At 41.6% G+C, this 26542-nt stretch overlaps 1 protein-coding gene across 2 annotated transcripts in view; it reads left to right on the top strand.

The window, feature by feature from the left end:
- The first annotated feature begins 10489 nt into the window (after window positions 1–10489).
- Mthfd2l (methylenetetrahydrofolate dehydrogenase (NADP+ dependent) 2-like) overlaps window positions 10490–26542 on the top strand; it is an 80236-nt gene continuing 64183 nt past the window's right edge. Inside the window, exons 1-2 of one of the 2 annotated variants that reach the window (XM_087582936.1) lie at window positions 10546–10702; window positions 12227–12260. Coding sequence is in view for 1 of the 2 variants with exons in the window: in NM_001107211.2 (NP_001100681.1) it covers window positions 10587–10702 (116 nt within the window). In the remaining variant the exon portion in view is untranslated. 2 annotated transcript variants of the gene reach the window in all.

The following is a 26542-nucleotide window of genomic DNA, read 5'->3' as shown; positions in this document are numbered from 1 at the left end:
TTGCTTTCCCTCCTAATGAGGTTGATCGGAACTGCAGTCATGTGGCAGGTCCTTCTTCAGAAGTCAATCTGCATAACGAAGATAACGCTTAGAAAACATGAGAGACTGAGCACTATATCGGTGTAAAAGACCATGTGAGGGGTTTCTCCTAACCTTCAGGGAGAGATGGTTTAATTTCCTGAAATGCAAACCTTTTCTAGTGTCACCAAGTTCAAAAGCTCTCCAGTCTTGTCAGTTTTAATGTAAGCTGCCCAGACAGACAGGTGCACATGGAACCTCCAGAACAGGGGGGAGATCTGAGCTGTGGAAACACCCCCCAGACCTGAACAGAAGGAAAGGGAGTGTATGTGTGTGGAGGCAGACAGAGAAGGAGAGGGAGAGAGGGAAACAGAGACAGAGAGAAACAGAGAGACAGAGACAGAGAGACAGAGAAAAAGAGACAAAGACAAAGACAGAGAGAGACAGAAAGAGACAGAGAGAAACAGAAAGAGATAGAGAAAAAGAGACAGAGAGAGAGAGACAGAGAGAGAGAGAGAGAGAGAGAGAGAGAGAGAGAGAGAAAGAAACAGAGACAGACAGAGATAGACGGAGGGACCTATCCCTGGGCCAGTCATGCTGGCTTATACTCTGAGGTACAGTATGAAGGTCAGAGGTTGCCTGGTGGTCTGGCACTTATTAAGAGTACAACTCCTTATGCCCTTTCAGACACCCTTACTGTTTGTTTACCCCCCCTCCCATTCTGCATTTATCTCCTTGGACTTCCCTAACTAGAAAATCCACTCCCCCCCATTACCGCCCCCCCCCGTCAGATCACTTGTGCCAGACTAAATCCATCTATTTAGATAAAACTGAATGGAATTTCTCATTCTAAGGGTAACAAGATACTCTGAGCTTTGAGACTACCAAGCGGCATGATCTTCACAATTCTATTAATTTTTCCACTTAGCTTAGATTCTTGATGCAGAAAAAGTATGTTAAATATGGAGTAACTGAGACATTGAACAAGATCGCGGAATTGTAACTCACAACTCATTTTCCGTAATTCAACTTTAAGTACATGGAAATAGCACAAAGCTCTAACCAAATACACACGATTGCTATATTCTGAATTCCATCGTCCTGACAGCCTACAGAAGACAGTGGATTTTATTAAATATTGATACAGTTATAGAAAAGAACATAAGAAGAAAGACTATTGCAACATGCTGAGTCTTGCTTTCTACCGACCCAGATTATTCTCAAAGGGGGAAAAAACAAAACTTTCTCTCTAGAAATAGGGAGAAGGCTCAGTCAGCAAAGTTTGTGCCACAGAAGCACGAGAACTTAGTGTGGGTTCCCTGAATCCACTTAAAAGTGGGTATGTGTTGACTTCTGCCACACACACAGACACACACACACACACACACACACACACACACACACACACACACACATTTCTCATTACAGCACTCTTTAAATTAACTGCAAATATCAGTTTCCTATAAAATTTCATAGTTCCTCCTCCAGAGAAATTCATGACTTTATTAAGAGTTTTATGGCATCCCATACTTCCTTTCCTTCTCTAATAAAACAAACTGAAAAAAAAACTACTTCCGTGTTGACTAATGTCTGATAACGTTTTCCTTTCCTTTTCAAGAGGAACTAGACACGCTCTGGAGAACGTGCTTGAGTTCATCAGGGCTGTCTGTGGAGAGCCGGTGAGCATCCTCTGTTGTCTGCTCTACACAGTTTATCCTTTTATTATGTCCTCTGGGACACTTGTGGAAGACAGCGTCTACCTGGAGAGACTTCTTATTTCCTCTCTTTTGAGACATGGACCTTTTAGAGATCTAGGCTGGTCCCAACTCGTGATCCCCCATCTCAGCCTCCAAAAGGTTGGGATTACAGACCTGAGGTACTGTACTTCGAGATGGCTTTTGGCTTTGAGTGAAAGAGAAACCGGGAGTTATAAAAATTAAAGCAGGGCATCCAAACAGGTTGGCAAGCACTGAAATCCATGTAAAGGTGGGAAGACCCTAACGAGTAGTTCTGAGTACAAGATCTGTTTTTACTTTTTCTTACCAGGAGTGGTGGTGGAAATATTCCTACAGTTCAATCCAGACTGTTTGGTAAATGATTCAAATTATTATATTCAACTGAGATCTCACGTGTAATTATCATAGTAATAAAGTTTCTCTGGATTGGAGTGGTTTTGCTTTTGCCGTGTTTAAGACAGGGTATCTCTATATCTGCCCGCCTGGCCTAGAACTTGCTATGTAGACCATACTGGCCTCAAACTCTCAGAGACCATCTGCCTCTGCCTGAAGCGGTGGTTTCATACTTACATAACTTGTTATCTTGGTGACATTGGGAGCCTTCGGAATGACCAACAGCATTCCATAGTTGCTCTTTGCTAGATGCCTATTAATTATTTTATTATCAGATAATTAGACTGTGGTGAATCCTCCGTGATCATTTCTCTTAATGTTGAGTTTTTGGTTCAATGCTGAGGCCTGTTACATCGTCTTTAAATATTCACTAGTGTTAGGCAATGTGACTGTCATTAGCTTCATTCAGTTTTGTCATATTTGTCTGTCATAGCTGAAACTTGTGTGAGCGAGTGCCGTGTCAGCATATTGAAGCCTATGGTTTTTCTTTTTTTTTTTTCTCCCGTTTATTGAAAATGTCTCCTTGATACTTGAAAGCTTTTACTATAGCTGAAAAAAGTTAAAAAAAAAAATTGGGACACGCCAGGTTGAAAGAAGGACTTTGGATGGTGTTTTCTGAGTGGGAATGATCACAAACCACCTAAACAGGCATGCGGGAGACCACAGGAGAGCTAGGAGAGTGTCTGACGGGCCCATTAGTAAGGCGTGACTGAGAACGCACTGGGTTAATTTGAAGGTGAGTGAACACCCATGGTGCATTAGTTAGCTTCTTATCAATGTGATAAAACACCAGACAAACACAACTTGGGGTTTATTCTGCCTTGCAGTTCATGGTGGGGCTGTCATGGGACAGGAGCTTGACAGAATTCTGCTTGCTTTACCAGCCATCAGGCATCAGAGAGTTCATGAACCTTCTCCCTTCCCCAACCCCTTTGTAATAGATTGTTCTCACCAAATGTTGCTTTCTGTGCTGAGAGGTGCGGTGGGTTTTTCCCTGGTCTCTCAAGCCTTTCAGTAAAGCAGTGTCATAAACACAGCAGGGGTTACGTTTCCATGGTGACTCTAATCCCCATCAAGTTGATGCTGGAGATCAACAATCGCATATAATAAGCACACGCACACAGAAAGTCATATGGTTACATGGACATTTAAAAGGCACAGCATGTTTTCCTAGGTTTGATTTTTTTTGCTATTTTATTAACCATGTTTTCGTACTCATTTATTCCTGTGTGTGGGCATGTGAGAGCCGCGGAGTGCATGTGGAGCTCAGAGGACGACGTCATTCAGGAGTCAGTTTTCTCCCACTGTGTAGATTCCTGGGGTCGAAATCAGATCATCGGATTGGCTGGGAGCCCTTTGGCCTGCAGGACCATCTCACGGTAAGGCTTACGAACCTTGTAATTCCATAATAACATAGATGCAGAACATGTAAAATGCAGATCATAGGGAAATCTACTTTTATATTTATAATACTAAGGCTTCTATAAAACATTACATATTCACATGCATATTAAAATTCACGCATGTATATAATATGTACAGCTCTAGGAACAATAACAAAACTAAGTCACGCACACTCCCATTACCTAGACACAGAACTTTACCAGGATTCCCATTCCATTCTGTGCCCTCCCAAGGCTCAGCCCCTCTTTCTCCCTGACTGTCGAACTTCCTCCTTGAATTCAGTGTCGTCTTACATGTGTCTCTATGGCTAACCTAGCATCGGACTTTCAAACACCTCTCTAGTTTATCTTTGAACTGTAGGTGCATGAAATGATGCTTTATAGACGAGAGTTTATTATAACATGTGAGAGTTTATCATAACATTTGGCCACACTTAAGTGCACTTCGTACAAAGACGAGTCATTTTATAGAATTTCATATCAGCACATGGTTTGATTCACCAAGAGGGCTAGAAATTTTAGTTGCTTAGAGTTTTGCTATTAGGAATTGTGCAAATTCAAATTTTTTTGTACTGGTTGTATTTATTATAGAGACCTAAGAGTATACATATGGAAAGAGACTTACTAGCTATGAGGTACTAGTTATCAACTAATCTTCAAGTAATGAGGTATGAGCAAGTTAATACTGAAAACTAATGTCAGAATGATTGTGACGGTTGAACCAAAAGCCATTCATGAGCTTTCCTCGTCTGCCACCTGCTGGTCATTGCCAGACTCAAACCTGTCATGCTGTTGACTGCATAATAGTAGTTTCTGGTCTCCATATTCTTTTCCCTTATTACAAGTGCACTTTGTAATATGCATACATGAATATAGCTTCATGTAGTTATGGAAAACAAATATAGCAATTTAGAATCAGATTGTATTTAATTTATAGATTAGTTTAAAGAGACAGTTGGTGAGTCTTTTAAAATATTAAATCATTTTATAATATTCATATACTCTGTGAAATGAAATCTTTAAATTCTTTAAATAACATTTACAAGATTTTCTTCTTGCATTTTTCTTCTCAAACGTGTGCCCATAAACTTCTGTGGCTTTTATTTGAATGTTGTACCCAGTATCTTTCAGCCTGCGCTTCCCGGTGCTTGAAGTGTGATTTTTATATCCACTGGTATTGTAGTGGTGCACTCGTATGACGATTAGAATTTTCTTTACGGAGAGTTATGGCACATGTCACTAATGGTAGATTCATTTTCTCATTCACACTCATTTATACCTCCATCCAGCTTTACTCCGCTGGCGAGACGTTCCCCTGCATGTTTGAATGCAGGTAGTGATAGCAAGGACTGCTGTTTGGCTCTCAACAAACCTCATAAACATTTCCCCTTCACCCCTACATATGTCGTTGTCAGCATATAGTTTGAAATTAGTGCATCGTTTTCTTTTCTTTTATACTATGAATTAGTACCACATTATAATATTGTTATTATTGCTTATTATTGTTATTGTTACTATTATTAATCATCATCATAATCATTATCGTTATCATCATTATTATTATTTCTACTCCTAGTTCATTGATGGCCAAGTCTAAAGCTAATGAACTTCATGACTCCTGGGGGTTGAGGTAGAACTCTGTGCTTTGCGAGGAGCAGTTGAAATTTCAGCACTAATTTTTAAAAATCCTTTAAAAAGGAACACAGAAATCTCTCTGGTTTGGAGGATTGATTCTGTTACTCTCTTGTCAGAGGCCATCCAGAACGGGCTAAGGCCAGTGGGTGGCCACCGTTGTTTTTCACGGTCTGCGATCACTGAGCTCTGAGAGGCCCCAGAGACATCATCTTAGGATGGCTTCTTGCAATCGATATGTCTTTCCTGCCATTATTAAATTAATATAGTAATCCCTAAGCAGCAGCCCAGCCTATTGAGCAGACTTCCCGCAGATCAAAGTAAAGATGATCTCTCGTGAATTAATGCCTTTTAGATTAATTTATGATTCTATGGAAATCCTGCTTTGACTCAAAGGGTCTCAGGGAAAACAGTTTTAAGAGATGGTTTTTAGTTGTTTTACCAGAAAGATGTAACAAAGTTAGAATCAAAAGTAGAATGTGCCTGCTCTTCATAATAGTAAGTAGAGGCTGCATAATAAGGAATGCAGTGAGCTTTCATAATTACACTAAAATGAGAAATAGATGGGGCAAATTTACATTCAAGGAAGAACATTTAGGTCCGAGGATGAAGCCATAGGTGTGCAGGATAAAGCAAGGCCACGTGAAACTGTTGCATTGAATTTATAATGAGTTTACAGAACGAAATACTGGTTTGAACTTGTTATTCATATCCTGTTACTCCCCTTTTATGTAACATTTTATCAATGAGGTAATTCTTTCATGTAAGAAAGAACATTTTGTACTAAGGATAGGAAAGTCTGGAAGCAATAAGGAAAGGAGGGGGGCAGCCATTTTCCATTTCACCCAGTGTGTATGGGTCTGTGTGAGTGACAGCTTTTCCTTCCCCTTTCTCTCTGGTTTAAAAAAAAGAGTGAAGGAGCTCACTGGCCAGGCAGAGGCTTTCGGCTGACTTGCCAGAAAAAAAGGAGTACTAAAAATAAATCTTGTACTGAACTCTCCACTGCTATATAAATATTATAATTGCCGGAGAATTGTCTAGTTAGTTTATAAAGTAAATAAGAGTTAAGTTTTCCAGATCGTAATGAAGCACAGAACAGTTAAGGAATGAAAAGGCCACAGGTCATCAATATTTTGACCCCCATCCAATGCTGTGTCCCACTTAGGGCAGGCTCCCGGCACTCTCCAGTAATAACTGAGGCCCCGTTAAGATTATAAAACAAACAGAAACAAAACAAGAAGAGAAGAAAAGAACTGTCAGAGACAGCACTAAAGAATATGTAGTAAAAATTCTGGGACATCAACTTTGGAAATTTGCTGTGTAACCTACCAACCCTGGCATATAACTTTATATATGGTAACACATGGTTGCTGGACAGTTCATTAGAAAACATTCCTATCCTAAATTACTAGCGGTATTAGTGACAGGTGGTTATAGACGGTATATTGAAAAAAAATTCAGTTAATGCAACACCTGGAGCAAACTTACTTTGAGCATAAATATAGTTGTTAAAAACAATAAATAATACAGAGTTACTTTAAAATTTTAAACTGGGACAGTTTACTTTTTAGAGTTCCCATGCGGAAATGGAAACCATTATGAAGGCTCTAATGAATGTATGGAAAATAGCTGTTCTGGAGAAGATTTAAGCATGGCAAGTGCTGTTTGAAAAATTGTAGGAGGGTAAGCTCCTGCACACACCAGGGTTAGAGTGTGAATCAAGATATTTATCCAACATTTATACTACCAAGCTGAACCAGTTACTTGAGCTGTCGAGGAGCCAGGATTAGAGTATGCGTGTCCATACATAGAGAGTGTGAGTTTCCAGTACAGTAGCAATGCCGGAGATGAATCAACTGAAAAAGAGGAATAGCTAGACATACACCACATAGCTTTGAGGTCAATGAACTACCAACAGTTTCGGTTGGCAGGTGCCTATGGCTGTACACTCAACCAGGTGGGAGGGCATGAATGGGGCAGCTCACCCATCTCATCACTGGAGGGCATGAGTGAGGCAGCTTATTCATTTCACAGGCAGGCGTGAAGCACAGAGAGAAAGTTCAGAATCTTGCGATCTTCTTTGGGGGATTAAAGACATCTCCTGAGGTCCTACATTTTAGAGACTCCACTGCATTCCAATGGTATTATGGTCTGGGGACAATATGGCTTTCACACATGAGGCTTTGGATAACATTTATCCGAGCCAAGGCTGAGGGATAGTAGGCAAATTTCCCAAACAATCCTGTCTCAGTAGGCACGATAGTGATGCTCATTCTGTTTTAATGGAGTAATGATGTAAGACATCTGAAGCAAGCAGTGTTAACTCTCCAACCGCTTTCCTATTGCTCTGTCCAAGTGTACAAGGGAAGAAACATGAATGGCCAAGTAAGTACCTTTGGGTTTGGGCGAAGTTTTCAAGTCCTTCTGCATCCATAAAACCAATCTTTTTTTATTTCTCAGAACCATTGTTCTCTTTCAGGCAGTGGAGTTTTGGCCAATTTAAGAGTTAAGCATGAAGCCTATTGATACCACTAACATACATTGTAATTTTACTCTTTGATGCTTCCATTCCTCGGTGATAGGATTTTTCTTGTTAGATGATAATAAACAAAAGGTCACCTCTAGATTTGAATGAATTAGGGCTATACACCTTATGTGATGCGCTGAACTATCGAGAATGACCTATGTTATGTTTATCCTCACTAAGCATATAGATGAGTTACCTTATTCAGATCAACATGTAGGTCATATGCAAATTGAATATCAATATATGGAATAAGCTAAATTTAAAATGTTTCTCTTTTGGAGGAAATCCCATATCTACAACCTAGTGTTGCTCAAAGGCCAGTTTCAAACCGCCAGCAAATCCCAGGGTGCAGAGAACATGTGTTGCAGTAAATATTAAAAGATGGTGGAACCTTTTATCCTGCACTAGCACCGATACCCCTAGGGTCACATGGCACTGTGGAGTACTTTTATCTCCACGCTACCCCCAGGTATTCTCAGACCCAGGCGGTCCACAGGCCATTCCAGTGTGGCACATTGCCATGCTGGTCCCTGGAGTTAGTTCTGGCCCCCGTGGGGCCATATGGAACTAACCATCATTTATCTCTGATTAGAATCTCTCCTGGCGGCTCTGTTAGCTGAGAACCCTCTGGTTCCAGCTACTTGGTAAAATCTGGGCTCTAGAAGTCCAGCAGCAGCTCCCTGCCACAAATTCTGTTCACACTCCCAACAACCATCCCCCACCCCCGTAGCTAAACTATAAACTCCCAACTATCCGGTGAAATCGGGCCTCAATAAATTGTAACTCAACAATCAGATTTATATGTTAAATTCTTAATCCACAATACATCCACACAATAAAATCACAACCAATTGATAAAGATATAATATGCCCACCAAGATAAGAAACTGACCATCCCTTACGAAATATTCACGGCAACCTATATCTATGTAGAGATGCATGGCGAAGATCGTTTACGAGTTCCTCCATGTTGCTTCTCCTTTCTCCTCTCCTTTTCCTTCTAAAACTTTGTTCCCGCTTCCCTTCCTTCTCGTCCAATGACGGGCCTCGTTTTTATCTTGTGTCTGCCTTTACCTGCATAAGGACATCAACCTACAGGCATGAGAGTAGACCTTGAGACAAGTAACATAGAGATGGAGAGACTGCTTACAAACGCCACAGTTAAACCAGCTCTCCTGTTCCTCTGCGTCATCAACTGAGGCCATACTGCTGCACACTGTGTCTGAGTGAGGTTCTTCCATGGCCACCACAGATAAAACATCCTATATCCAGTATTCCCAACAAGGTACATATGGATAGATATGTACCCTGCATCTTATAGTAAACCATCAGATCACAGACAGCAGCATGTAAGAAACAAATGCAGTCTCCTATGGGCCAGCCTTCAATGCAATAATGAACCTAGTTCAGTAAGTCTCAATCTTCCCAATGCTGTGATCCTCTAATATGGCTCCTCATGTTGTGGTGACCCCCCCCCCAGCCATAAGATTATTTTCCTTGCCACTTCACAACTGTGATTTTGCTGCTGCTGTGGTTTGTAAAACCTGCGTTTTCTGAAGGTCTCAGGTGACCCCTGGGAAAGGCTCTTTCAACCTCCCAAAGCAGCCATGACTAAAGATTGAGAACCATTGCTCTAGACAGGAAAAACACAATCTCCCCATTTTGTAACTGAATTGATTCGAATATCTGGATTTACTGCATGGTCATTGTTGTAACCAAATCGGTGTTGTAACGGCTTAAAGACAGATACATAAACCAAGAGAATAGAACAGAAGGTCCAGAAGCAGGTCATCTAATTTTTGACAAAAATAGTCAACAATATGTGGGAGAAAAGATGACCTCTATATCTAATGATGCTTGAGATTAAAAACCTTAATGTACAAACAAACAGGGTTCGGTGGATAGTCAAGTGTTTGTTGTGAAAACATGGGGTCCTGAGTTCAGATTCCCAGAGCCCATTTAAAGCTAGAGGTTGGTGTATGTTTTGTCTCTTTGTATATTTGGGGTACAAGTTTACATCAAGTATTTTGCAAACACCCCACCCCCACCGCAACTTTTCCCTTGGCTTTTCATTCTCTTAACAGATTTCTTTTTCCCACAGCAGAAATTTTAAAAACCTTTTGCACATTGTGATAAAGTGTTCTATATAATGTCTCCATGCCAAGATTTTCTTCCATGTTTAATCGCCCCTTCTACCAGCCAGATGATGCACCGCTGTTTTTGACAGGATTTTCACAGAACAAGATCTCTAACATTTGGGACTTTCCATAACAAGTTCCCCCAGTCAGACAGCAGCTCTGAAACAAACCATGCTCCTCACAACACAGCCACAGCTTGACCTTGGGAGTAGTATTTCCTGTTAGCTTTGGGGCTGATTTGACTCGCAAATCTCTGGCTCTAATTTTTGCTTTCGCCTTGCAAACCCCCTCTGCTTGAAGGGACCATAAACTCTGGGAGTGCAACGTATCTTTCTGGAAGTGTCAAGGATGCTGCAGAGTCATAGAAATCCTAAGGCCATCTTTGTTTCTCCCTCTCCTTGAGTCTCTTTCTCAATACGTCCTAAGGTCACACAGGGAGTCAAAAGCAAGACTTGAAACAACTTTACTGCTCCAAGTTGTGCTCCCCGTAACCATGGAAACGAGACCAGGGACCAGAGCTGGGCAGAGGGGCGTGCAGCCTGCAGGAACCGCAGAGGCCTTCCCTGCACTCCGTGGCCACAGCGCGCGGGTCGCAGCCGAGTCGCCCGCCACCCCGCGGCCACCAGCGGCGCACCCGCTTCCTCGGGGCTCCGCCCCGCCCCGCGCCCCGGAACCCTGCTGAGGGCCCCGGACGTGTCGCAGAGCTGACCGCAGGACCCCCGGAGGCGGACGGCGAGGCATGGCGACGCGGGCCCGTGGCTTGTCGCTGCTCCGGGGCCGCCTGGGCCGAGGGCCTGCGCGAGCCCCGGGCGTAGCGGAGCGCGCGTGGCGGGGCTTCGGGAGCAGCAGCCGAAGGTAGGAGCTGCGGGCAGGGGACGGGCGCGGGGCGGAGCACGCGGAGCACGCGGAACGGTGGCGGGGCCTGCGGAGGCCCCGGGTGGCCGCAGTGAAAGGAGCTCAGGCGAAGGGCGGCGGGCATGGGCAGCTCGCTCGGACCCAGGGCTTTGTTCAGGCTGTTCTTGTGCGAGCAGGAGTAGGCGCTGTGGAGTCCAGCGTTTCGGTTTGTGTTCCTTTGTCACCAGCTTTGCTGAAGTCTTTCCCTCCCCTGAATGTCTGAATGGTTTCATGAAACTGCAGTGCGGGCCTCTCAGCTTGTAGGGTGGGCGCTTGCCAGCCTTCGGATTTGGTTGCTGGCCGGGAAAATGAAAGAGACCTTGGTGCCCAGGAACAGGCCATTCTGCCTCATCTTCCCTTGTGTGCTGGAGAACCCAACCTATGGAACAGCAACAATTCAGGGTCTTGCCCAGGGCCTTCGAGTTCAGAAAAACTCGTTTGTAAACTTTCAGGACTTCCAGTATTGTACATTAGCTGCTTTCTTAGTGGACTGGAGACTCGCTCGTCAGTTTAATATTCACTTTGCGACCTCAAGGAAAGTTAGTGCTGTGCCCATAGATACTGTTTAATTTAAATGAACTTCCCAGCATGCATATTTGGATAGTAATCTCGAGTCACTTGGATTTAAGGTACTTTCTGTGGTTTTAACTTCGGAAATGGTTTATAGTGACTAGGTCTAGAGAAGAGGAGACGCAACAATGATAGTGGTTCAGAAATCTGTTGCCATACACTGCTGGGCTGTGGTAGCGTTGGGATTTGTTGTTTCGCTTGACATTGCTAGAATGCTCTGCTCCCTTGGAAGAACAGATTCGGAAGGGTTCTGTTAGCAATCTGTAATGGAAGGGATTATTTACTAACAGTATTCTATTTAAATCCTTATCCTTGGACTTTCAAGTTTTTGTGCTTCCCTCTAAAGTAAAGGTAATCTTGGTGTCAGTGTACAAGTTGATTAATGTCCCCACCCCCATTTGCTCCATGCCCAGTGCCCACTGAAACAACACTTACAACCCCGATATTTAGTTGTAACCGCATGCTCCACACCCACGAACATATAGATATTCATCCACGCAGGGAAATTTCCCTGCGTATTTTCGTCTGGTGGCAAGCCCTGGGTTTGAACTCTAACATATACATAGAGAATAAATAATTAAATGGCCACTTTAGGATTAAAGTCTGATTTTGGACGATTATTTTTCAAACTGCGACGATATAAGACGTCACTCTGTGCCTGCCTGCTGTCCATTCTGTTCGGTGCAGATCACAATGACCTAAGAAAGAAATGCCTTTTGTAGTGGTTTTGTTTTTAAGACTGCACTACAAGTTCGGATATGGTGGTATTTTTTGACGTTTCTTTTGGCCCTGACCACTATACCCGAAGGCAAGGCTGGCTGTAAGGATGAGAAACACCAGTAGACCGGTGTATCTCGGGTGGGGAGGAATTTGGACAGTGTGTTGATGTTTATTGGTGTCTCTTTTCTCTTCTAGGACCAGCAGAGAGAAGAGACTCCATCTTCCAGAGGTCGCCACTGTCTGCCTCCCCACGCAGTCATCTTTTTTAGTGACACCTCATTTGTCTGGTCCCTCATAGTGACACTTAACATCACTCCCGTTGGTGTGACATTTGAATCATAGCATATATTTTTATTGGAAATTATCCTTGATTACATAGACTCTTTCCCCAGTGACATTAACTATTTTAAATTAACTAGTTTGTCACGCTTTAGAGCTCTTATGGTCTTAAATGAAAATGATTGTTGATGTTATTTATATTTCTTGTCTAAGGAGACACCTATAAAAATGGAACACACTAAGTATTTTTTACATGGAGGGTTAATTTATTATGTTGAATTTCAAGTAATAATATTTGATACAATTTGGAAGCTGTAAGATCTCACAGTATTATTTGCCATTCATTTTGCAATAATTTCCCCCTTTAAAATTTTTTGTTAGGTATCCTATTTATGCATGAAAACTACAGCTTAGTAATTGAGGGAAATTGATGTAAATGCATATATGTCTTTCTGTTTTTTGAAGCTTCCTTTGTCGTGTTTTTATGTGGCCAAAATGTTAAAAAGCATTCTTGGTGCTTAAATTATTCCCTCTTTGTGGTACTGTGTGAGGGCTTTATGAGTCAGAATGGCTTTGGATAAAACACTTCCTAAATTTGGGACAAGCGCTTTTCACTGGGAGGAACTTAGCAGGAATGCCACAGGCTTTGCACATTAGGTAGTGCCTGGCTTGAGGAAGATTTGCGGGTAACCCACAACAGGGGTCGTCCTGCACGGCTTGTTTTTATCATTTCCGTAGCTCAGTGGGATCCCATGTGATTGATCCATGCTTACGTTGCTACCAGTGGTTTCTCAGCCACGGATTTAGTAGAATCTCTTTTTGCTCTCCTTACAGACGCCTTTTAGCATCTGACATTTGGGACACCAGCCTACATTGTTTAGCCTTTTTAAAGGATGGGTTGCAGTGGTGAGCTACTAACGTCTGCAGATTCTCCCTTCTAGGACTTACTCAGAATTGCCTTTTCTGTAGAGTTACTGTTTGCTTTAAAGACCTTGGATCTTCCCTGAAGCTTGAAGGACCTAGACTCCAGTTAGGACTATTACAAAAGCTGATTTAAAAAAAAAAAAAGATTGGGCTGGAGAGATGGCTCAGAGGTTAAGAGCACTGACTGCTCTTCCAGAGGTCCTGAGTTCAAACCCCAGGAACCACATGGTGGCTCACAACCATCTGTAATGGGATCTGATGCCTTCTTCTGATGTGGCTGAAGACAGCAACAGCGTATTCACGTACATGAAATAAATGAAACTCTAAAAAGGTTTATTTATTTGTTTTATGTTTATGAGTACACTGTACCTGTCTTCAGCCACGCCAGAAGAGGGCATCAGATCCCCTTACAGGTGGTTGTGAGCCACCATGTTGTTGCTGGGAATTGAACTCAGGTCCTGCGGAAGAGCAGTCAGTGCTCTTAACTGCTGAGCCATCTCTCCAGCCCCCCAAAGCTGATTTTTATATAAATTGATTTCAGTGAAGGGAGAACAAGTCATAAAGGCTACCAATGCACTTTCTCTAAATTGTACTCTTTTGTTGGCAAAGCAATCGTGCGATCCGTTTCTGGCTGGACTTAGTTACCTATCCACAGTATTGTTTTCTAAGCAGCTCTGTTATTTTGCATTAGGAAACCAAATGTTTCACCACTCAGTGTCTCCTGCTTAAATGTGATCCTTTCAAGTATGTCTCATCCTCAAAATTGAATTTCCAGAGTCACAGTGTTAGATCATGGCCCTGCCCTGGTAAAACACTGATCACTTTAAGAGGCCAGATCCCATGGCCTGAAGAGACCAGGCCACACCTCCCGCAGCCCTGTGGGATGCTTAGGGAGATTTGCTGTACTGTGATTTAGTTCCCAATTTGTGGTCTTGCCCAGTGCCTTGTTTCACCATACTCCATGTCAAGTAAGCTACCCCAGATCAAGCCATGTGCTGTGGGACTTACACTGCCCGTAAAGGACATGAATGTGATATTACCTTTTCTTTCAGGGGTTCTCTGAAGGCTTCTTGTAAGTCTCCCTCCCATCATCCTGTCCAGAGGATTGATATCTCATCTCTTCTCTTCTCTTCTCTTCTCTTCTCTTCTCTTCTCTTCTCTTCTCTTCTCTTCTCCTCTCTCTCTCTCTCTCTCTCTCTCTCTCTCTCTCTCTCTCTCTCTATCTCATTATTCTTCTCTTTAAGGCCTATTTGTGTTGTCTCTGATGCACTATTTTATGTGTGTCTGTGTGTGTATACACACAGGCATTCATATATCGTCTATACCTTTTCCAAAGTGATACTTGTTTGTGTGTGGCCATGGGGATTGAACCCAGGGCCATGGAAGTGCCGAGCAGGTGCAGTAACCAGAGAGACACACCCTCGTATACAGAACAGACTTGTTTCTCTGAGACTGGACTCACAACATAACCCTGGTGGTCGTGAAACTCTATAGGCTGGCCTCAAACTCACAGAGCTCTGACTCGCTCTGCCTCCTGAGTATTCAGATTAAAGGCATGTATCACTGCGCCTGGCCAAAATATACTTTCTTAAACTCTAAATAGAACCAGGTTCATTACTATTTTCTCAGATTCCCATAATGTAGCACATCTTAATGTAGGATCCCATAGATAGAATCGAGGGGGCCCATGAACCCAGAAGGGAGGTCACTAACATCTGATTGATTCAGCGTTTCTCCCCCTTGGCAACAAATCACATTAGTATTATCGTCAGTCAGCACTTGTGAAGTCGCTAATACACAGATATATTCTAATGTCACTGTTGATTAAGATATCACGAACCGTCATCTATACTCATCCCTTTGATAATATGGTACTTACTCTGAGACTTACCCCCACCCTACGATATCTTGATAAAATTGGTTTCCTTGGTAACTCTGTGTATCCACATCTGAAACCATTCTTCTCAGTATGTGTCCAGATATTTCTGTAGGTAAAACAGTGTTGCTGTAAAATTATAAAATATGCTGTCTTTTATCCTGCACTAGATCCAGCACTGCAGTGCCCCAAGATATCCGGTGGACATATTCATCTCAGTCAGCAAAGCGTCTCACCCGCTGTGCTCCATCCCATATCACACTGCCGATGGCTTCTCCCTGAGCCTGGCAGCAATCTCTCTACCGGTCTAGTTCCCAAGGCAGGTTGCCACCATGTCAGACATACACATCCTAATTCCATAGTAGACCAGTGTCTTGAGTCACCACACACTCTCTTGAACTTAAATCGCCACATGAAAGAACACACAACACAGTAACCTCTGGTCCAACTGATAAGATATAATTGCCCACCTAAACATACAAAGCCCTGTACACACCCATCCCTTAAGAATATTCATAACAACCTGTAAATATGCAGAGAGGAATCCGCCTCCACACTCTCTCTCTGCTGCTTTCTCTCTCTCGTCTCCTCCTTTGCTCCCCCTCTCTAAAGCTTTTCTCCCTCCCATCCTTCCTTCTCGTCCAATGACAGGCCTCGTTCTATCCTATAACTGCCTTCACCTGTATAATGACATCATCCTACAAAACAGGGCTTCTCATGATATCAAATTCTTTTCTGGAGAAGAATGTAAATGATTGTATGGTCTCTGGTATACAAAAGTATATATTTTGGATAATTACTAATAGTTTGGTTTTATTTGAGGGATCTAAATTGGCAAGCTATAAAATTGACGTTGGAAGGGATCATTCACGACAGACCGTGCTTTGCTTTGTTTATTTACAGATAAGGGATTTTTCATAGACATTGCTTCAAGGTTTGAGTGAAATACAGAAGCTGGGAAATGAGATGCCCACAACATGGTCCTAAACTTAACTTCCCTTAGGATTCGTTTACTTTAAAAATATGCCACTAAAGGCCCAGGGTTATTGTTATTAGTATTATTATATTTATTCTAGATCTGGCTTTGCCTTGGTCCTTTTGGATATTTTTAACATAAACCTCAAATACCCGTGTTGTGCCTCAAGATACATAGTGATGAAGCTGAACTTGTGAAGACCTTAGGATGGTTTATGATGACTTGAAATCTTATAGATCCTAAAGCAGTTCCCTGACGCTCCAATTAAAGTTCTAAAAGTTTGAAGGACTGTCAAGCGTCCAAGCTCAACACTGTATTGGTCTTGACTAGGCTCTGGTACTTATGGAGGAACAGGTTAATACACAAGAAGTTGTCATCCTTGTTTATTGTTCTGCCCAGGTTATTCTGCTCTATGCACTGTATCTGGTTATAGTAGCCATAGTTTAAGAAAGTTCCATGTCTATAAGTGAGACAAATAAGCTCCTAGAGCTGTGGCTAACTAGAGATGGCTCTCTTGCTATATCACTCCAGGTTACGTGAGTGTGTCTCCATTATTAAAGAAAACTAGAAAGTAGCCAGGCATCTCTTAGCCTTACTCTGTAAGATCAGCAGAGAGCGCTCTGGCTGTACACACAAGGTAATCCTGGTTCTTTGGAAGCAGTTAAGTGCTTTGCCTGTGGACCAGACTTCCACCCAACCATCTGCTTTCCATTGAGTAACTTTTATTGCATAGGCTGGCTCTTACACACCCTTTGCCTTCTGCAGTGACCTATCGCTTACCAATAACGTCACATTCGGCAGCTAGCCCAGCAACAGAAGAGCGGCCATGGGGAGAGCGCCTTCCTTGGGTACCGAGCGTGGTATTTCCATGGTTTCAGGAAATGGCATCCAAGCAAACTCTCACAGGCGTGCTGTGAGGGCCACGTCTAAGGGGTCAAGTTAGGTATACTCCTGATGTGAACCAGTGACCACAAAAAAATTTCTGAGGAATAAAAAGGGTTTTAAAACTATGAAAAATTATATGTTTAGAACATTTGTTGTCTTAGAAACATATTATGGAACTTATGAAACAGTATCTCCAGAATATTTTCAGTACTATTTTAAGAAAGTTTGTATACTTACCTAGTAGAACAAATTTTTCTTATAAGGTTTTAGAATTTTAACTTTTAGTAAGACCGAATAATTACTCTTAGTATTTATGACAAATCTGTTCATAATTATGCCTTTCTAAATACTGTTACTTAGATTTTTCTGAAAAAAGTTAAGCGTATACTTAATTTTTAAAAGTTCTTGCAATAATTTCCAAGTTTTAACTTTAAATGTTTTCTTTTGCCAGACAGCATTAATAATTTTAGTTTAAAATTTATTTCATCTACAGATATTAAAGTGCTGCTAAGCTCAGGGCAACCTCTAAACTAAACAGATTCAATCTTACTTGATTTCGTATTGAAATATGAAGATATTTTTCTTTACATAAATTCACCGGTGATGCCTGTCTCCTTTTTGGAGTGTCTTTGCACCACAATTCAAGATAAAGACATCAAGAAACAGGAGCTGGGAGGAGTGGAAGGAGGGGAATCTTTATACAGATTATATTGTATGAGAAGAGAATATATGTTTAATAAAAGGGAAAAAAGATAAAGTCTCCATCACAAGAATTGTTTGATTTTAGAACAGCTTTGCCATATTTAGAGGAAGTAAAATTGCTTTTCAACTGTATTTTTGTGTGTTTCGAGGTGAAATCTACATGAAAACATTAAACTCACTCATTCAATATTCAATAAACTCAACATTCAACATAAGTTGGAGCATTTACACTGGGGTTATAGTAGTCTGCATTCCTCCATAGTTTTACTTTGCATGACTTCAGTTACCTGAAAACATTCCACAAAAAATTCCAGAGGTGAGCGTGCTTCAGACAGCACGCCATTCTACACACTGTGGTGTAACCTTGCACTGTCTGTCATCATTCCCTTCAGATGGAAATCACCCTCTGTTCAGAGCACTTCTGCTGTTTGTGTGGCCTACACGTTGTTCATTAGAAGCCGCCTCAGTTCTAAGCTGCGCTGTGGCCGGTTTATTTCCACATAGATAAAGGATTTCAGAACCAGTAGGGGACGGGCTGCTGCACAGGTGTTAACATTTACTAGCTAAGGTTGCTGCAAACCAAGAAAAACAAAACAACTGCTTCAAAAACAACTGTAAAACGAGTGAGGAATCTATTCTCAATCCTTCCGTAAGCCAGAAGTATGATATTAAGTTATAGTGGCACCACGCTTCCTCTCCCTGTCTTTGGGTTTTGCCACAGTCCTTGGTTTCTGTAGGTTGCACTGGCAGGACTCCAGCCTTTCCCTCGTTTATCACTCCCTGTTCTCCCCTCACTGTGTCATACCACGCCCTGTGTGTCTACTGCAAGGACAGCAATCAGAGTGGACTAAGGTTCTGTATGACGTCTTAGACACACGAGACACAAGGCACTTGAATTGAGGAGGTAACATATTCTTTTCTTTCTTTTTTTGAAGGAATGGATTAATGCACCATATAATTTCAAAATTATTTGCACATTAAATTATTTAATTAGCTTAGCTCTTTGGATTATGAAGGGTAAGTTTCTTGTTATAAGCTTATCTTTCATTGATTGCAGTTTACCTAAAACTTTGTAAGGCTCCAGATTTGCCCCTATAGACACATGCTACAGACCTGCCTCCTCGTACCTAATGGCCTCACTCATGATCACTATCAAAAATTTAAGAGGATCAATTCTTACTGAATGCTTCCAAAAAACAAAAAGGAGGAAGAAACAGTTTAGTTTGTTATGAGAGATTAACATTACCTTCATAGCAAAGCCAGTTGACAGTCATCCATTTAGACACTGGAGCCAGGCCGGCCCATACACCCAAACTTAAGGTCTGTCTTGGAAGATCCAGGCAACAGAGTGACTGCTGTGGACTTAATGGCTACTTGGTCCAGGCAGTTGCTCACCTAAGAACTCAAACAAGGCTCACTTGGAGTCTCGTGGTGAGTTGGCTAGTGGAAGGATTCTCTGCTGAAGCTGGTCTGTGAAGCTGAAATAGCCACCCACAGCATTAAATGAACCATAATTGATACACTACAGATAACCACAGTAGATGTACCATCAGCTAAGTAACAGAATAATAGCCCCTCTTTCTTGCGTTTCAGTAACAGCATTCAAAATAGCTTAAACTCTTCCAGCTACAGAAAGCACACACAAAACCAAGAACGCACCTAAGTGGACTCAGAAGCATGATAATCAAAATCGGAAACTTAACACAGAGAAAATTTTAAAACAAAAACATTCAGTGAGCTCAAAGATTTACCACACTAGAGCCACAAAAGAGAAAATGAAAAAAGAATTTTCAACCTTACGGTCCCATACATACAGGACTCCCTAAGTGAACCAAAGTATAAATTATGGAAATCTCAGAACAGAAAATGAAAGGAGCAGAAACCTTAAATAAATGAGAGAAAACTCCTTACATGAGGAAAGAAATCCAGGAAGGCCAAAGACCTTCCACAAGTCATTCCATTCAAAGGAACTCTCCATGAAGCTATGGGCAAAAATGAGTAAGGGGGAAGAAAGGACTGAAGGATCCATGTGAAACCAGGAACAACGTGACAGTAGCAAACCCTTACGTTTTCACGGTCATTGCATATTGACTACGCATTAAAAGGCATTAACTAATTAAAAGGCACGGAGTGCATTTGTGGATAAATTAAAACAAGCTCTAACTTGATTCTGCTTTTAAGAGACTCAATTATGGGATACCATATTTGCTGAAAGTAATACAGGAAAAAACATTCCATGCAGTAATAACATGACTGTATGTACAAAAAATAGACTTTTAGGTTTTTTTTTTTTTAAAAACAAACTATTAAAGAGACAAAGAAGGCCATTGCATAATAATTGTGTCAATTTTTCAAGGAGATACAATATATGTTGCCAACACTGAAACAGAAGGGACTGTAGTGGTTTGGATAACACCTTAAAGTAAATTAAGCTCACAGCATATAGAACATTCCATCCATCAGCAACAGAATACTTCTCAAATGCACAGGCTAGAACCCAAATACTTAAAAGAGTAACCTGTATAAAATTTTATTGCTTTGTGTTGTTATTGGTTTGTTGAAACGAGGTATCAATAGTTTTGTTGAGGTTAAGTATCAATAATTAATTGGGTGAAATTGAAATTTTCACAAATAGAAATAAAATTTAAAGTTCTAATTCAAATATACTACAGGAAGGATGCTAAGAGACTCCTGGGAATTGTTCCATTGTAACAGATCAGATAATCGGGAAGAAACTGGGAAATTTCTAGAACCATAAGCCACCAAGACTATATTGTGAAGAAATACAAAATGTGAACAGCATTGATGAATCCAGAATTGGAATAAATACTACATTTGTTCAATAACAACAAACAATGTAGGGACCTGATTGACCATGTCAATCTTTTGGGCAGCGATCCCACACTGTTAACTCCTTCCGAAGAGTAGAAGAGGAGGAGGTAGTTTCAAGTTCACGTCAAATGCATATAAACCCAGCATTAGTCTGACACCACAACCAGACAAGAACACCGCGAGGAAACAAACCAGGGTCCTTAATGAACACAGACGCAAAAGTACTCGGTGAAACAGCAGCAAACAATTCAATCAGACATCAAAAGGATTGCGTAAATTGCATAAATAATTGGCCTGAGTTGCAAAACGATTCAGCGCATAAGCAAAAAAAAAAGTCATGTGACACTCTACATGAATACAGTGGAGGCCAGAAATTATGATTGTCTCATTCGATGCAGATAAGTCATTTTAAAAATTGAGTGTTTATATGAATTCAATAAATTAGACATAGAAAGGAAGTATCTCAGCACATTGACTTTGTTTTCATAACCCACAGATTAATGCTAAAAACCTAAACGGTATCCCTCTAAAATCAGAAATAAGGCTAGGACATCTACCCTGGCCACTTCTTTTTAATATAGCATTGGAATCTAAGCCAGAGTGAGGTCAAGTAAAGGGGGGGAAGTTCAAATTAGAAAGGATCAATTCTCCTATGTAAGTGTGTGTGTGTGAGTGTGTGTGTGTGTGTGTGTGTGTGTGTGTGTGTGTGTGTAGAGGCATACATTAATGACATACAAAATGGCAGAGACAGATACATGGACTTCCATGTAAAAATCTTGAAAACCTGGTGCATGAATTCAGAAGGTAACACAGTCAGCACCCAGAAATCAGTAGCATTTTTATATACGGATAATGAATGACTTTCCTAAAATAGGAAAGTATCTTTATCCAACAATAGCATGGAATTTAACAAAGAGGCAAGAGGGCGGCACACTGAAGACTCAAAACATTGATGAAAAAGTTTGGAGAAAAACTGTGGAAAATCTCTCATATTCATCGTCTACAAACAACATTCAAAGGCTCACACTGTCTGTAGTTATCTACAGAGCAAACACAATTCCTGATAACATTTTAAATTTACACCAATGATCTGAAAAATTAATATTGATAGAAATGCCCACACTATCTGCAATGACCTATAGAGTCAACACAAGTCACCCCAAAATTCTAAATTTACATCTATGGTCTGAAAAATTAATATTAAAATGGCAACACTATCTGCAATTACCTACAGTCAATACGAATCCTGCCAAAATACTAAAGGCAATTTTCCTAAAAGGAGAAATTCCTAAAGTCTAAGTAGGACCTGAAAGACCTTGAATAGCCAAAGCAGCCTTGATCTTAAGAACAAGAATGGGAGACTACCTCATCTTGCTATACAATGCTAATGTGTAGTAACCAAACTGAACTGCACTATTATACATGGCTGTGAGGATCAATTGATGGAAGATGGTGCCTGGCAGTAAACCAATACATTTATAGTCAATAGAGGGAACAGCTTACCAGAAACCTTAGGATAGAGCTGACGCCATTCTTAGGAGAAATTTGTAACTGTAAATGTTTGGATTAAAACATCAAGATGACCTCAAGTAAACAATACAACAATACACCTCAAGAGCTTAGAAAAACAACAATCCAAACTCAAAAGGCAATACGTACGAAGGAACAATGGTAACTGGAAACTGAAGGAGTGAAAGGCGGGACCAGCTGAAAAACCTTAGCAGAACTACCAAAGGGGAGCAAGGAAGACGACCGAAATTAATAACAAGGGAGATGAAAGGGGAGGGGACTGTAAATGTCAAGGTACCTCACATCATATTCCAAACAACTGGAAAATGCAGAAGAAATGTATGGATTCCTAGACACCTGTGTTCTACCAAAGTCAAATCAAGGAGAAACATGTTAAACAGAACCGTAGGGACCAATGAGATTGAAGCAGCGATAAACAGTCTCCCCCAAAAAGCTCAGGACCAGGTAGACCCAGGGCAGAATTCTGCCAAACCCTTAGGGGAGAGCTAATGCTAATGTTACACAAGAGAGAACACAGCCAAATTCATCCACGAAGCCAAAGGTGCTCACGGGAACAGCGACACGAAGACGGAAACTGTAGATCAGGTTCCCTGATGCACAAAGACAAACTCTCTCAGAAAGATTTCAGGTAAAATGAGTTCGAGAGCACATTAAAATCACATCCAGACCAAACCGGTTTCATTCCAGGGAAGCATGTTTGGTTCAATGCTCCATAACCGATAGACATGATAGTGTCTGTAAGGCTGTGCTCATCCTTAAGAGGGGGAATCACATGATCATTTTAATTAAGGCAGAGAAATCCATTTTGATTTTCCTCCATGATAAAGCTATGAATGAAATAAAGAGAATCTACCTTTACATGGCAAAGATTACACATTTCAAAACCATAGGTTTCAAATGAATGTGGAAGAGACCACTGGTCTTATAAAACATTGAGTAAGACAAGAGTATCTGTTCTTTCAACTCTCACTCATTACAGTGCTCTGAACCTTAGCTGGGGCAATAGGGCAGAGATAGAGGGACAGAAATGGGGAAGGAAGAAATCATATTATCCAATTTGCAAATATTTTATACTCAAAAGACCCTAAGCTTTACACCAGAAACTATTACTACTGATATATATTTTTAGCAAACCAATAGAGTACAAAATCAGTGTTGAAAAATCAGAAGCTTCTCTGCATATCAGTAGTCAACCAGCCAAAAACAGAGATCAGAAAAAAAATCAAATTTACAATAGTATTTTTTATAAGTCTCGAAATAAATTTTAAAAAATCCTGAAGTGTAAGACCTCCAGATGAAACATGGAAACACCGAAGAAAGAATTTAAAGACATTGGAAGACAGAAAACTCTCCCAGGGTCATATGTGAGCAGAATTAATGTTGTGAAAGCAGTTAGAAATCAGTAGCCGAAACAATCTGCCCTTCAATAGCTTAATGTCTTCACTGAATTATCAAACCACTGTAAATGCATATGGAAGCACCAGGCCCTGAATAGCACAAGCAATTCTTATTCCAAAGAGCAGTGCCGGAGACATTACAATATTTCACTGTTGTGGTAAACATTAAAAAAACTGGTAACCTTCTATTCTGCGCTAGCGCCCACACCCCTCCCCCTGCATGGCACTGCGGGGGCATCCTTATCTTGGTGGTTCCATGCTGCCCCCAAGTATTCTCTTACCGGGCAGGTATGCGAGCTGCTTCAGTGTGGCGCCTTGCCCCGCCGATTTCACTCACAGTTCCCTTGGCCGGTCGTTACCATGCCAGGCACACACATCCCAATTCTGTGTCGGGCTTGGTGCGTCCTGCCACCGCACCTTCTCTTGAACTCAATTAAGTCGCCACATGAAAGAACACATCACACAATAACCTCTGATCTAATTGTTAAGATATAATTCGCCCATCTAGACAGCACAAAATCCTGTACACACCCGTCCCTTAAGAATATTCATAAGAACTTGGATCTATGTGCAGAGAAGAAGCTTAACATCTGCCGCCATGTTCTCCCAGCTCCGCCTCTCACTCTGGCTCCTTCTCCTCTTTCTAAAACTTTGTTCCCGCCCATCCTTCCTTCTCGTCCAATGGCAGGCCTCATTCTATCCTGTACCTGCCTTCCTGCATAAAGACATCATCTTCACCTCACCTCAAATTATATTACAGAGCTCTAATAACTAAAACAATGCAGCCCAGGCAGGCACAATCACAGATCCATAGACCAGCAAAATAAAACAGGAGACACACATCCGTGCAGGGACTACCATCAAAAACAAACACTCTAGAAGAGTCAGCCTAGTGGTGGGAAACCTAGGTTTCCACATGTAGAAAAATAAAACTAGGTCCACATTTCTCATCCAGGACAAAAATCAAAACAAAAATGATCAAAGACCTTGGGGTGAGAAAGCCTTTCTCTTTGCTGTAGAGAAGTGCATATGATATTTAAGAGTCTCCTAGATCAGTTCTAGTTCAATTCCTTTGAGTCCTGGGCCAAAGTAGATGATGTCTTCAGCAACAGATTCTTACCTTCAAGTTCCAATAGACAGAAATGGGCAACAGAAACAGCCTGTGCTGTTCTTGAAGGGAGGATTTGCATGTCTGGTACTAGGGTTTTTGTTGGATAGTGTATGGCTTTGAGGGGAAGGCCTTATCACCCTAAGTGGTGTAACTTCATTTAAATTATTTATGTGTGCATATATAGTATACGTTTTCAGTTAAACAGAAAATATTTATCCTTAAGTTTCTAACCCATTCCCTCTCTTTCCTTCTGGTTGCCTTCCTCTGTTCCCCCAAGTTAAGAGCCCTCCTGTTTTTCTAATGTCTCCCTCATAGAGTCTGTGCCACACTGTGTCCCTTTCCCTCCCCATGATCCTTTGCTACATTTCCTGTTTCTGTGGTAATTCACATCACCTAAATAAGACTGCACAATGACAATCACAGTTGACATGCCAGTGTGGATGGTAGACTTTCACAAGTCCTAGAGGAAGGCAATTGCTAATTCCTAGGAGAAGGAAAATCAGTCTTCTCTAGGGATTGTCCCCCTTGTAGATTACCCAACGTCAAGTGGTCAGTCCTAAATACACAACACTAAATAGACTCTGTAAGTTGTGTTTATGTATATGATATATATTGTATGTATATGTGTGTTTGTGTGTGTGTGTGTGAGTGTGTGTGAAACACTAATAATTAAAGAAGAAGCTATGAATTTGAGAGAGAGTGAGGGAGCATGAGAGGAGCTGGAGTGGGGAGGGACTGGGGTAGAAATGATGCAAATACAATATTCATGCATGAAATTCTCAAAAAATGTTTAAAAGGTCCTTAAAAGCAAAAGATACAGAGATAGATCAGAATGTTCCAGAAAGGCCCCAAGGACAGTGGGAACAATCCTGACAGATGGGATTGTCTGAAACACCTGTACATAGTCAGGGAAGCAATAACCAGAGGGAAGAGGGAGCTTGCAGAATGGGCAAACCCAACTACACTTCAGATATAGGACTAATGCCTAGAATATATGAAACAAACACAAACCCACGAAGGCACTGTCCTTTCTCCTCATTGTGTCACCATGAAGTAATTTTTCCATGTGCTAATGCATAAGAAGGTGAATGGGAGCCTCTGGAAGGACTCGTAAGGGCATTGAACTCATTTACAAAGGCTCTGCCTCACGGTCTAACCTGTGAGGGCAAGAGGTTCATGTGCTCACAGGTTAGCATTTGGGAAGCCAGAAATGATAGATATGCAGGGTTGTTCCTTCAAAGGAAGGGATGCATAGCCTGCTTTCTTCCCAGAAGGCTGGGAATGGGTGTGGTTAAGCCCGGTGATCCCTGTACTATCTATCTCTATGGCCAGGCCATAGTGGGCTCCCAGACTCGTATGTTTATCTCAGTTATCCTCCCTACACCCTTAGCTTGAGCACTGTTTCTCAGCGATAGAACCCGTCTTTATAGGAAATGTCACATGTTCTTTACAAACGGGAGCAGAGGTGCTTAATCACTATCCGTGTGACCAAGACTATACCAGATCCTCCCCAAGACCCTGCAGCTGTGGATTAGTTAACCGCTTTGGCTCCTGGTGGGTCGAGTGTGCACTGCACCAGCCCAATAGCTCGATGGATTCACAAATGAAAGACACACACACACACACACACACACACACACACACACACACACACCAGCTAATTTTGTTATGCCTTTACCACTAGCTCAATGGCTGGGCACTTCTAAACCTCCCCAAAGATGGCCCATTCTCCCCCTGGCTATCCTGACTTAATACCTCTTAAATCCAGCTTTTATCTTGTTGCCCTGTCTCCTTCTGGGTGGCCAACTTATCTTTGCTGCCCAAGACCCCTCTGTGCAGCCATTCTGGGGGACAATTTTCTTCTCGTACCTATATTTCAGCTGTTAGTCCCTCCTGTTCTTTTCCAGCACAGTCTGTCCTATTCCCTCTCTCTCTGCCCAGCCATTGGCTGTTGGTTCTTTATTGATCAATCAAAATCCAACTGGGGACAGGGACCTTC

Source organism: Rattus norvegicus, chromosome 14 (assembly GCF_021556685.1).
Source record: "Rattus norvegicus strain SHRSP/BbbUtx chromosome 14, alternate assembly SHRSP_T2T, whole genome shotgun sequence".
In the NCBI taxonomy this organism is placed as follows: domain Eukaryota; kingdom Metazoa; phylum Chordata; class Mammalia; order Rodentia; family Muridae; genus Rattus; species Rattus norvegicus.
This window is presented reverse-complemented; position numbering and strand designations above follow the sequence as displayed.